Source organism: Camelus bactrianus, chromosome 2 (genome assembly GCF_048773025.1).
Source record: "Camelus bactrianus isolate YW-2024 breed Bactrian camel chromosome 2, ASM4877302v1, whole genome shotgun sequence".
Classification (NCBI taxonomy): Eukaryota; Metazoa; Chordata; class Mammalia; order Artiodactyla; family Camelidae; genus Camelus; species Camelus bactrianus.
Genome location: NC_133540.1, coordinates 84,434,578 through 84,447,768, shown reverse-complemented (window position 1 = coordinate 84,447,768; position 13,191 = coordinate 84,434,578). Strand labels below are relative to the sequence as shown.

The window sequence follows — 13,191 nt, the reverse complement described above, 5'->3', positions numbered from 1 at the left end:
ATTTGAAACTAAAGATAAAAGTTAAAGATAAAAATCAGTGCATTAAAAGAACCCCAGATTTGCTGTTTCCCCTTGTTTCATTTATTGTGTTTTTAACCTTTAAAGGTTATAACATAAAATCATTTTTTTTGAGACTTCAATTATGGGTAGGGATAGGTTGTCAGAGAGAGTTATTTATGTGTTTCTGCTAAGCACAAAATGAGGAAATATGTGATGAATATGAGATATAATAGTAAATAAAATCAATATTGAAAATTATAAACCATTACTCTTAAACATCAACTTTCACTAAAGCATAACTGACATACAATAAAATATGCATTATAAGTGTACGGTTTGGTCAGGTTTTATTCAAAGTTACATTTGTTGTTTCAGCATAGTTTTCTTCCATATATCTTCAGAGTTTATAGTGAACAATTGAGTCTTGCCTGTCTGTCTTCCCTTTCTTAGTTCATGGCTCTCTTAGGCACCCATTTATTCAACCAGAAACCTTCTAATAGGATAGAGATGTTTCCCCCCAGGGGATGCACTTTACTAGGGGAAATTAGGTTTATAAATTAATATGTACAATGCAATCTAGAAAGTGCTAATTGATTGAAAGCAAATATAGATTCTGGACTATGAGGAAAGAGTATTAGAGATGCCTTTGAAGTAGGGGAGTAAGGAAGGCTATGAGGAAGAAGTGTGCTTGAACTAGGCCTTGAAGGTTATTTAGAAGTTAGATCTTTGAAGAAGGATGACAGGGAATTCCAGGCAGAGAAGGTAGTTAAATATTCAAAGCTCCAAACAGATGCACAGCATGTATTTGAATTTGGCTATATATAGGTTGCATGAAGGAAATTAATGCAAAATAAGAAAATGAAGATAGATAGCAATTATACGACTCCCCAGAGAGGGTTTCTCCTCTTTGTTTAGTTATATTTAAAAACTAGTTACTGAGCCAACAATGGATGGATATTTACTACATTTAAGACATAAGGAGGATATAAAGAAAATTCTTGGCAGGTTAAGAACAGGAAGCACAAAGTTTAGTGAAGATGATAAAATGAACTCTTCTAAATGTTAGTTTGATTTGGAAGAAGTACAAGCTGATGCTGTAGGATCATGCCATTTTTGTTATTGTTGGAACTGGTTAAATTTTTTGCCAAATTGCTAAGTGAAAGTCAATTAAAAGGACATAAAAGACAAGTGTTCCATCTACTCTAATCCCTTTGGAAGCTAGAATTTCCCGCAGCCACTACAACACCTAACTAGTATTTACCATCATTTATCTTGACTCTACAAACCACTGGCACTTTTCTTTCTTTACATATTCAGTTTTACACACTTTGGTGATGGAGTCTGAAGGCATCACTGTCTTATTGTCCTTTCTTTGTCTGTTGCAATGCTTTCCTGTTTAACATATCCATTTAAGACAGGATAAAGGGAAGATTAGAGAAAACTAATATTCCGAGATTAACTAAAATCAGCCCACCTAACTTGCATCCAAAAGGAGTCCAAAAAGTAGATCAAGGGTTGGTTTTCACAATCGTTAATAAAACTGACATCAGAATTTGAAATCCACATATATTGGGAATAGTAGGCAAAATGTCACATGAACAGTATTTTTATGAAAGTGAATCTGTTTATTCCTTAAGCATTTGTTGAATCATAAACACAATGATCCCTACCTTCAAGAAGCTGATAATATGAATCAAAAACCAAGAATGCCATCAGAAGCATATTATTGTAATCCCTTGACCTTATAGATGAGGAAGTAACCACATGTATATTCTATACTATTTTGGTTACAGTAGTTACTGTTGGTCAGAAGAAATAAAGTATGTCAGCTTCAGAAAACCTCATCTTTTCACAATTTCTGTTGTGTTCAGAATCAAGGCAATGGGTAATAGATATCATGGCAATTAAAATCCACTTTCACACCTTGGTTCTGTGGTCTCTCCAAAATAACTTTCTTCCCATTGTTTCTTCCTCCCCTGCTTCCCCATTTTTCTTTTCTGGTAATATTTCATTTATCGAGATCAGGATCAACTCTCAGCTCCTATGAGGCTTTCATAAATCATTTCCTTTTTCTTCTAAAATGTGTGAATTCCTTGGCAGCAGCTGCCTAGTAGGTTGTTTGTTCCTTGAGTGCAATTACTATACGTTATTAAGCTTCCTATTTCCAACATCAAAAAGAATGTTGGCCACATAGTACACATCCAATAAAAATTTAAATGATTCAGTCTTTTAATAAATATTTAATGCTGTATACCAGGTATTCAGTTGGGAACACAGAAGACATTTAATGCTGTATACCAGGTATTCAGTTGGGAACACAGAAGGCCTTACTCGGATTACAGACTGGTGGGGAAATCAAGTAAAGACATCGAAGGTTATGATAAGAGCTATACAGGGCACCAACAGTTTGCCTGGAAAGGAAATAACAGGGCAAATGGATGATAGGGATTCTGCATTGACAAGATGGTCAAGAAAGCCTTTCCCCAGAAGTGATGGCTAAATTGAGATTCAAAATAAAAGAAAGAGCCAGTCATTGAACAAGGGCAAGTGTTTTGGTTACGAAAAGGAAGCCACTGTGGCTTGAGTTAAGCATACAAGGAGTCAGGTGGAGCTTGACAAAAAAGGCAAGCACCTTTCCGGTCACGGGAGGAGATCGAATTCAATTTTGAGTGAGTTAATGGGAAGCCATTGAAGGCCTCTTTCTGTGTTGTAAAGAATAGAATGGAGAGGTTTTGGGACAAAGAAGACAGATCAATTGGTTATCAATTGTAGATGTCTAGGCAAGAGGTAATGGTTTATTAGACAATGGTGGTTGAAATAATAAGGGAGTATTTATGGTAGAATCAGTAGAATTTATCAGTGGATCAAAGAAGGGGCTGAGGCAAAGGGAGGAATCCACCATGATGTACACTTTTCTGACTTGACTTCTGCTGGATGATGGTGGCATCCATGCAGATGGGGTGGTCTATGAAAAAAAACATAGATTGTGTGGAATCAAGGTTAGTGATGAAATCTTTGAAGATGTGTGAAATCATCTAGTTTTAGGTCTAGGTTCAAAAGAATGATTCAATGTTATTAAGGATGGAGGCTCGTACTACTACCAACGAACGTTTAGCCTGTGCTCTGTGCCCAGTCCTGTGCTGTTTCGCATGAATTATATAATACTCCTCAACTATGAAATATGTTCATTTTTAGCCCCAGTCTGTAAATTAGGGGGTTGAGATTTGGAGAAGTTACGTGACCTTCTCAGAGTCAGACAGCTAATGGGTGGCACAGCCAAGACGAGCCTGGAGGGACTTTTGCCACCAGAACCCAGTGATCTTCCTCCCTAAGCTTTACTGACTCATGTTACAAAGTCGAGGCGTTTTGTATACCCACTGCAAAATACAACTCTGATGTCTTTACTTCACCTATTTCTGTGTCTTGTTAGAATACCATTCAAGTCACTGAAATTGAGAGTTCAATTACTTGCCTAGTTGAATCGAATCAGTCAGCAATCTAGTTTAAGAGTCTCTCTAACAGGGTGATAAAGCAGATTTTGCCATTAAGGGGGTGGTTTGTTTTCTTTCAATGTGCCAGATGTTCCCTGTCACCAACACTTTGCTGTGGCAAGTATCCCTGTCATTTTCTAAGATCTATGAAGTGATCTGGGTCTATTATGTCTATTAAAATTGTCAGTGCCCTGCAGAGAATTAAGTCTATGCCTTAATCTCAGGATTTACCAAAAGAAAAGAAAACAATTCGTTTAAAAGGATGCCTCCCAGTATGAAAAACAATCTTGTACTTTCCAGTAATTCTTAATAATTAAAAGAGAATTTGTTATTTTTTTTAACATACTGATATTGGCTCCTATGATGGATAATAAACTAATAACTCATAGATGTGTTTTCTGGACGTGGCAGACTTCCCTACCTCATATTTTTTAAAGAAAGTATAGTATATACTCCCCAGAAGTACTCTAGTCCTCATAGAGCGTTAATGGACTTACTCAAAGGTTAGCAAATAAATGTGATTTTGGTTACTTAATGATGATTCAATCTCTACACTACTTTTGATTTCTTAACTAGTGTTTCTGAAAATGTTGAATGTGAGTGCAAGGCAGATTTATCTGAGGAGTGTACATGTTCAGGCAACTAGAGCAGATCATGTAGCAGTTTTCTATTTTGGGTTATTATCTTTAATTATCTTTAATCTATTTTCACACCCTAGGCCAAGTCCTGTTAGATTCTAGGGGGACAAAAATTAATAAAATTTAGCTCCTTTTCACAGCAAGCTAATTCTAGCAGGTAAAATTTAAAAATCAAGAAATAATAATAATAAAATATGATCAGTTCTTCAAAAGATTAAGCCACAAAGTACTATGTAAACATTAATTGAAAAGAAAGGGATGTGGTTTGGCAAATATGCCATTGGCAAATGAAATCTTCACAGAGGATGTGTCATTTGAGTTGGACTTTAGGGAATGAACTGTCATTTCTCTGCTAGAGAAAGAGAGGTCTTGGGAGTCTTGGAAGATGGGGAACAGATTATAAAAGAATTCTAAAAGTGGTAGTTCATGATGTGTTTGGGGACACTGGAGATATGTCTGTTGGTGAAATTGAAGAGTATTTAGGGGAGATGGCAGAAGATAAGGCTAGGCAAAACTTCTGGTCTACCTTTAGAAAAATATATGTGCCATTCTAAGAAGTTTGAATTTCATCTTGCTAATTTCATCTTGCTAATGAAGTGTCACAGAGGGTTTTAAAGAGGGTCAGTCTGTGTTTTAAAAAGAATTCTGGATGAATTAGAATGATTTGGAGGAAGAGACTCTGTTAGAGGCTGTGCTATGAACATAAACACATAGTATATAAGTGCCAGGATTGGGGGACACACCACAGTCTATCTGGCTTCAAGCTCCGTGTGGCTTACACTACCCCTCCCTGCCTCAACAAAGTGTCTTAATGTCCCCAGTATGGATTGAACATACCAGGTCACAGAGACAGAGTGGAGTAGACACAAGTCAGTTTAGCTGCCTCTTATATAAACATGTACATTATCCCTGTAATATCCTGTTACCCAACAAAAGTTCATGAGCCCGATGCACTGTGAGACCAAACAAACTAAAACATCAGAGTTTGGATCAGAGAAAGGTTTGTTGCAGGACCAACCAAGGAGAACAGATGGCTTGTGCTTGAAAAACCCTAACTCTCTGAAGGTTTTCAGGGAAAAGTTTTTATAGGCGAAATTTGGGATGACATGTGTGTGTGACTTTCTCCTGATTGGTTGGTGCTTAAGTAACAGGGTGGTGTTCCGGGAATCTTGTACTCACCCTAAAGTTACTATCTTTCACCTGGGTAGGGGCTTTAGTTCCTGCAGAAGAACTTAAAGATATTGTTATGTATTTCCCTTGAGGAAGAACCAGGACCCAGCCCCAAGGCTGCGCTATTGTTTCTTGACCGTTCCCCCTTGTTTCTGTATTCCCTCCTTTCTCTGATTATTGAAATATTTGAATCTGCCCTTTGGAACTCAGGGAAAGTCAGGGAAGCTGTGAAACCTATTTCCTACAAACAAGAAATGGGACACACAGAAATGATTTGTAACAGGGAGGACCCACCGGGTCCTACTGTTTCACTGGACCTGTAATTCTAGAAGAGAGTCCCTACGCCACAGGTTAAACTAACATAACATGATAACCAAACAGTGCTGCTGCCTCCAAGGTTCCTTTGCTTTTAACTGAAAAATCAATTTAAAAGAAAACCTTTTTTTCCTGGGTATTTCCCCACCTGTATTTTTTCCAGGGTCCTAACACACAGAAAAGCTTTTTTGCTTGCTAAGCGAATCGTCTTTCTCGTTCCTGAAGAAAAGAATCAATTCTATCTGAACTTTTGGTACATTTCCACTGCTCCAGAGGCTGGGAGAGTTTGTAAGGTCTCATGGCTGAATGCCTATACTTGATGCTCCCAAACTCCTTTGATACTTAAAGGAAGTCAAAGCATAATCAGCATAAAAGGGCAGACTTATGCTTATGGTTATCTGACCCTGATAGTATGCCCTTCTGGAGAACTACTGAAATGGGCCCAAATTACCCAAATGAAAACATTCACAGAAGTTTTAACAGGTTGTTGCAACAGTCCAAGCTACTACTATACATACAGAGCTGCTGGATGTGGAGGTGGACAGGAGGGGACAGGTTTAAGAGATGTCCGCAGGACTTGGTAATAGATTGACTGTAACACTTGAAGAAGAGGAAGGAGTCAAGGGTGATTTCATCTTTAATTGTGATAGAACATGCAGAGAGAAGAACAGGTTTTCAGGAGAAGGCGAGTATTTTGTGCAATACACAGGTACACTTCTGAATAAATAGATCTTTTCCTGGAGTTGAACAGATGGCTCTGGCGCAGGAGAGAGGTGAATCAGTGAGAGATATTTGGAATTCATCATCCTATACATAATTGTAGGAAGAAACAGCAGTGGAGGAAATATTGCAGGTGAAGTATGTGAGAAGAGAAGAGGATGGAAAACTAAAGTTTGAGACACACTAACGTGTGTGGGCTAGGCAGGGGAAAAGGAGCTAATAATGCTAAAGAAACAGACTAATATCATTGATGAACATAGTGGTAAACAGTACTAAATGCTACGAAATATGGTTAGGTGGCTTATTTTTTCATAATGAATATTAGTAAAAGAGGAAGAGGAACTCCAAGAAAGGGAGTGATCGGATATGGGAAATGGAGTTGATATTTGGAACAAGTGTCTTTAAGGAAGTGGAAAGAGCTTAGAAGGAAATAGAGACTTAGTGCTTCCACTGTGACAGGAAGAGAAAGACAGGCAAGGTGGTCGTCAGCAAAGAACAGACATCGGCATTACGTCGGTGTATTTGCATTTCAGATGTGCTAGTCATTTGGGGGAAATCTGTGTAACTTCTCTGGTTCTCACTCTCTTTTTAAAGTGATAAAAGTGTCTTCTTTGTCGGGTTTGAACTTTCATGATAGTGGAGGGTGAGCTTTTGCACTTGTTCTTCCCTTTGCCTGGGTCGCTTGTTCCCCAGGTAAGCGCATGTCCATTCCCTTCCAGTCCAGGGCTCCCAGCTCTGACTCCTCAGGCTGCGGTAGCTTCTGCCTCTCCCACTCGTCCTCTGTCTCATCACTCAGATTTACCTTCTTCATCACATCTATTGCCATCTGAAGTGACCTTGTCTGCATGTCTGTTTGTGCTCATTTTTTCTGTGCTTACAGCCTATTTTACCTATTAGAATACATTCATGGGATAAGAACAGAAATGCAAACTCATTTATTATTCAGTTCCCCACCCCTCGGACAGTTAGGCACGATTCAATTCAGTAAATATGGCAAGATATGTCATTAAAAAGTAGTTACTATTAGTCTGAGATTGGAGGTGAAAGAAGAGGAGATGGCAGGTTAGGAGCCAGCTACCCTCTCTGAGCAAAAAGAATGCAGAGTAGGACCTTGTTGTTTCTCTATTTTATATATAGTCGTAGCTGCAAATCTGAATCACAGTGATGCACACCAGAAACTAACACAACACTGTAAATCAATTATGCTTCAGTTTAAAACAAAAAGAATATAGAGGGCAGGACTGCAAATCCAAGCAGGTATGTGTTTGGATCTTTTCATTCTACAAGAGGTGATTGTGGATAGAGTAATGTTTTCACAGTCCATTACAGAGTTCTTTTATGTCCAGCTAAAATTACCCAGGCTATCTTGTCATCACTTGCTTGCCTTTAGTTAACCTCTTTTAAAACACCCAATGTACATACCATTTCTTTGCTTCTATGGGAATAATATTACTAATGATGGCTGAGAATTTTTATTTTCATATTTGCAAGGCCCAGGCACCATTAAGCACTGTACATACATGAGCTCATTTATTGCTCTCAGCAACCTTATAAGGACAGTAGTATAGTTATCCTATTTTACAGATGAGGAAACTGAGGCACAGAGACAAGTAATATGCCTCAAGTCCCATAGCTAAGAGCAAGCCCAGGCAGTTTGGTTGTGGAGCCCATGTGCTTACCCACTGAGCTACAATGCCTCTCAAGACCTCATCCACCCATCTGAAAGGAAAATGGATGTTGCTTTGTTGAGGCCAGACAAAGCCGTTCATCAGCTAGTCAGACAAAGCAGGTCAGCTTGTCCTGCCAGGGAAGTGTCCTGGGAGAAACTGTCCTGTCTGGGAACCAACCTGGAAGGAATTTTCCCTTCAAGGAAAGGAATACTTGATTTGATTTTACCTTTTTTCCCCTCCCTCACATCACTGGCAACCCCTTCCAATTTAAGGTCATCTGAAAATTGAATTAATGTTTTGTTTATCTCTTCTTTCATGTAGTTTAATATATATCCTGGGCTCAACCCTGAACACCTCATAGAAAATCTACCCATGCTCCCACTGATTGGCTGACATGGTGAAAGGATATTCAGTTTTGCATAGACAAACTTTGATTTGCATTAAATAGTGTCAAGTATATATCTTCTTAGAATGTTTGTGCTTAATGCTTTGCTTATGACCCAAAACACTGGTTATAAGTTTCAGCCCTATCTTTTCTTTTCTTACTCAGTTTTTCCAGTGATCTGCTCCAGCCCTACTTTATTTTTCCCAATATATTTTTAGATTATATTGATCATCAAAAAATCTTTCTTTGGAGTAAATTTTGAGTCTAATTCCTCATTTCCTTAAAGTTTACGTGAAGGAAATTATGATAAGGAAGTAAAGTTTTTAAGGTTTATCAATATGCTTCCTCCATCAGTTTCTTAAACTCAGGGGTAATGAATCACTGTTGATTATTCTAAAATTAGATCTCTTGTGTATAGTGAAAGTGTCTGCAGGTGTGTGGAAGTGTAGCAAGTTGGTGAAAACTACTAACCGTGGAGTCAGACCGCCTAGGTGTTCATCCTCTGTTCTGTGTACTAACTATGTGACCTTGGGCAAGGTACTTAACTTCTCTGGGCCTTAATTTCATTAGATGGAAAATGGAGATAATAATATCTCTAAAGTTGTTGCAAGGATTATTTGAATTAACATAGGTAAAGCATCTAGAACAGTTCCAGAGCCTGGAAAGACCTTTATAATGCTGTTTTCTTTGTTGTTGATACTCCTGTTACTTAGGGAAAAAATTGCTTTCCTTGTCACTATGAGTTATAAAAATGCTTTCTTAACAAATGGTATTTTAGTTCATCTTGACAGGTTCAAATAGTTAATTCAGCCTAATATACTTTTAGTTCTTTCTGTGTATCATTTATTGATTTTAAAATTGGTGATTAATTTATAGCCAGATCATAAGTTTCTTTATACCTCTTACATAATGTTTTAATCAATGACACTGGAAAACAATCTTAATCAAGATAACTTCAATATTTTTCTTTGTTTTTGAGTCCAGTGACTCAGTGTTTTCCTCAGGCTAAAATATTTTAAAATTCTTATTTAATTTTCAGGAAGTTGTTTTACTTATGTGTAAATATACAAAAAGGCAGACACACCAACTGGTATGTAAGTACATTCAGGTATGTAAAGCAACTTGTCCTTCACCCCTCTAAAATGTGCATACTGCCATCTGCTGGAAAGAGCTTTTGTACAGCATTTACAGAATATTTTTGAAAAAAAACATGTGTTAAACGTTTTTCCCATTTTTTGTCATAATTTAAACTACTTCTTTGAATCTATTGAGAGCAAACAAACTTACAGTGTAAGAGTCGTCAAGTCCTTTTCAGTGAAAACTAAGATGGGGACAGTGTGTTTTATTTGTTTGTTTCGTCTTTTCAGGTAGATCATGAAAATACATCCACAAACCTTTGAAATTTTTGCATGGATAGGTAGAAGTGTGCTAACGTGCTTTGTATTTTGCTGAGGGCATTTGTGTGACATTTTGCTTGATTTGAACAGCAACCATGTGAAGTAGGCAGAGCAAGTATGATCATAATTTGCCAGTGAGAAAACAGAGGCCCAGAGAGGTTAACCAACCAACCCAAGGTCACTCAGTTTATCAGCGGCATAGTTGGGACCAGAATCCAGGTCTTCGAGTATGTCTCATCCCGTGGTGCTGATTATTTCTCCAACTCTCATCATAGCCTCCATGTCTCAGAGTGTAAAAACATTGCATCCTGTTCCTGGCCAGATGACGAGCAGCCAAATTATTAACTGCATTTTATAAGTGAATAATGTACAGGAAACAACTTATTCAAACCTTGAAAAGCAACATAATAAATGATATCCTAAATAATGTATTGTGCTTTGCCCAATACAGACACCTAATATTTGTTGATTTGCCCCATTGAAAGAATATCTTCTGCTATGTACAAATATTGCCTTATTATTTGATTATTTCTACCCATAATAATTTAGTTATACCTTGAGACAGTTTCACAGATGTGTGCTGACTCAGCATTCTGCAGCTGATTTTGGTTTCTACTGGAACACCGTGTTATCTGCGTAGCCTGGCATAATAGTGATTTTTGTTAAATAATACTTTTCTTTTGGCGAATGGTAAATTTGACTTTAAGAAAGTGTCTTTTTATTCCATCAGGTTATAATGTAATATTGCCACTGAGAACATGACTTTTGTCTATTATACTTTCTCTGCATTGTACTGATTTTAAAATGTACCAAGTACAAATGAATTTGCGAATTTAGGGTGATGATATATTATACATTACACTAACTCAGATATTACAAACTATTTGTTATGATTGCCACTTTTCATTTATTTTATTTTATTTTATTTTCTGGAGGTTGGGGAGTGAACCCAGGACCTTGTGTTTGCTAAATGCGCGCACTCTACCACTGAGCTATACCCCACCTCATTTATTTTATGATTCTAATAGTTTTCTGATATATGTGTTTCCTATAACATTTAGAAGTGTAATTGTCAGTGCTCTTCTGCAGTGGCTGTAAGGGCCTCCCTCCCCTGCATCACCTCTCCTCCAGAAATTAATTCATTTCTATTTGTTTATTTTTGTTTAGTTTAAAATTTTATCATTTCCCTATTTTGTGCATTTACTAACATTGATTGCAACATTTTTTTTAATATTAAATGCATTTACATTTCAATCACATTAAGCTAAATACAGGTTATAACTTTGTGTGTGAAGCTGTGTTGCTAATTCAGCTGCCTTTATGAGAAATCTTTGGAATGTCCACGAGTCTCTAGATGAATGTGACAGGCCTGGCTTTGGACTTTTACATGTATTGGAACTATGATGTTGGATATTTCATCTCAGATAATTAATCCAGAAGAGGAAGGGGATTCAGGATTCAGTCTTCAATTAGGCAGTGTGAGTTATGGAGTAAGGTAAGAAAATCTGGCCATGACAAAAAGGGTCATAAGAAATCACAGCTTTGGGGCCAGGATTCTTTTTTCTTTTTTTTTTTGACCTGAAATCTTCCCCTTTAATAGTGTGAACCCTTGGGTTTTAGTTTTATTTGCTGCAGATATACAGAATAAATGAACCCCTTTTCCACATGGTGACTATCAAGTCTTCTTTCTAGGTTTTCTTTCCTACTTCCCACACTCTAACATGATTTAGTGTCCCTCTCTCCTTCTCATTCATAAAATTTTTGAGCAATTTGTGTGCGTGAATTAAATCTTTCAATTCTTTCCCCAGCCCTCTGAGGTGATAGTATGTCCATTTGATTGAGGCTCAGAAAGATGAAGACCGCACGAGCAATGATAGGTCAAACCGAGATGTCAACTGAGACTACTAGAGACCGCCCAGCATTTTTTATGTGACACATTTTCTAAGCTCCATGCTGTTTGCTTAAAGAGAAGCCTGGATACCTTCCTGTTTGTCTACACCTCTTTTATAAAACAGAGCAGACAAAATGAACTCAATACTTCAGGTGTTCTCTGGTCTATAGTAAAACAACTTGGGCATGACCTACCAGCCTGTATACCTGTGCACTGCAAGAGTGAGTTGCAAATTTTTTTCCACTCCTTGGCCTATCTTGAAGAGGTATTAAATTGGGTCTTACCATTGTATGTGTGTGTTTGTAAATGCATGTGTGTGTGTGTGTGTGTGTGTGTGTGTGTGTGTGTGTGTATACATATACGTATATATATACACACATGCATTTTTCCACTTAAAGGGACCCTAAATCTTTTCTTGTTAAACTACACTTTGTCATCTTTTGTATATACTAGCTCTCCTGGATCTTTTTCCTTTATCTTAGTAGTTCTTCCCTTTTTTGTTCCATCTGCAAATTCAATAAGTATTCATTTTAGTCTGCATTTAAGGCCTTGATATTTTAAGGTGTTCTGTGTAGTTGCATTAGATTCCTAAAACATTTCATGTGAGATTTCTTGGTCTGTTTCTTGGTCTTTGTCACAATTCACAATTTTATGATTCAAGGATTTCTTTTTCTTAGACCATCCTATTAACCTTGAATTATATTTCTTTTTAAAGCTTCTCTTCATAAGACTGTACCTATCTTTCTTCTGTAGGTTATAAATTTGCTGTGCCTTCTGTCCAAACCTCCTGGATCTCAAGTTGAATTGCTGTTGATTTTCCATCCTTCTTTTAATTACTGTGACAAATGTTGGTTCCCTGTTCCTGAGAACAGCTAAGAACTTTGAAATCTAGCCAGATAACTCCACCTTTCCCATTTCTGCTAGCATTTGCCAACTAACTAAGCAATCTTTATTCACAGTGATTTTGCACTAGCATAACCAGAGGGTATAAGCCTACTTTATATTCATACCCGCCAATAATTTACCATGTGTTTTTGCATGTCAGCTAATCTCTGTGGTCTTTATCTTTATCATCTGTGTAAATCTGTGTTGGACTATGATCTCTGAGGTTGCCTAAGTTCTAATATCTGATTCTAAAGTATACCAAATCACTTGGAGAAATTTTAATTTAACATTTAAAACTAAGTAAAAAGCAGTGACTCAACTTTGACCTTCTGAGCTATACCCAGGATGATATTCATATTATGTGTACTTAGCAATTCAAATATTGAAGGATTTCTATACTGTAGGACTTCTAAATAACTGTTGCCTCAGCTGCCCCACTCCTGGGCAGGGTGGGGAGGGCCAGTGGGAGGGCCACCCTGTTACTGGCCCACAGATAGACCACCACAGCTCCTGTACACTGGCTCCATTTCCAAGGGCACCCCAACTAGACATAGCACCCCCAGTGGTGAGGGGGCACTCAGGAAGACATCTTGCCCTTTTCCTCCACATGGTTGCAGCCACTCACGGCT

At 37.6% G+C, this 13,191-nt stretch overlaps 1 protein-coding gene across 3 annotated transcripts in view; it reads left to right on the top strand.

Annotated features, from left to right (window-relative positions):
- The window catches only part of ADAMTS3 (ADAM metallopeptidase with thrombospondin type 1 motif 3), a 240,524-nt gene that overhangs the window by 186,149 nt on the left and 41,184 nt on the right, over positions 1–13,191 (top strand). For 2 of the 3 annotated variants that reach the window (XM_045506173.2, XM_074344813.1), the window contains exon 6: positions 9,429–9,497. The exons of the other annotated variant lie outside the window; for it this stretch is intronic. In XM_045506173.2, the coding sequence (XP_045362129.1) occupies positions 9,429–9,497 (69 nt within the window). The remainder of the gene's footprint in view (positions 1–9,428; positions 9,498–13,191) is intronic. 3 annotated transcript variants of the gene reach the window in all.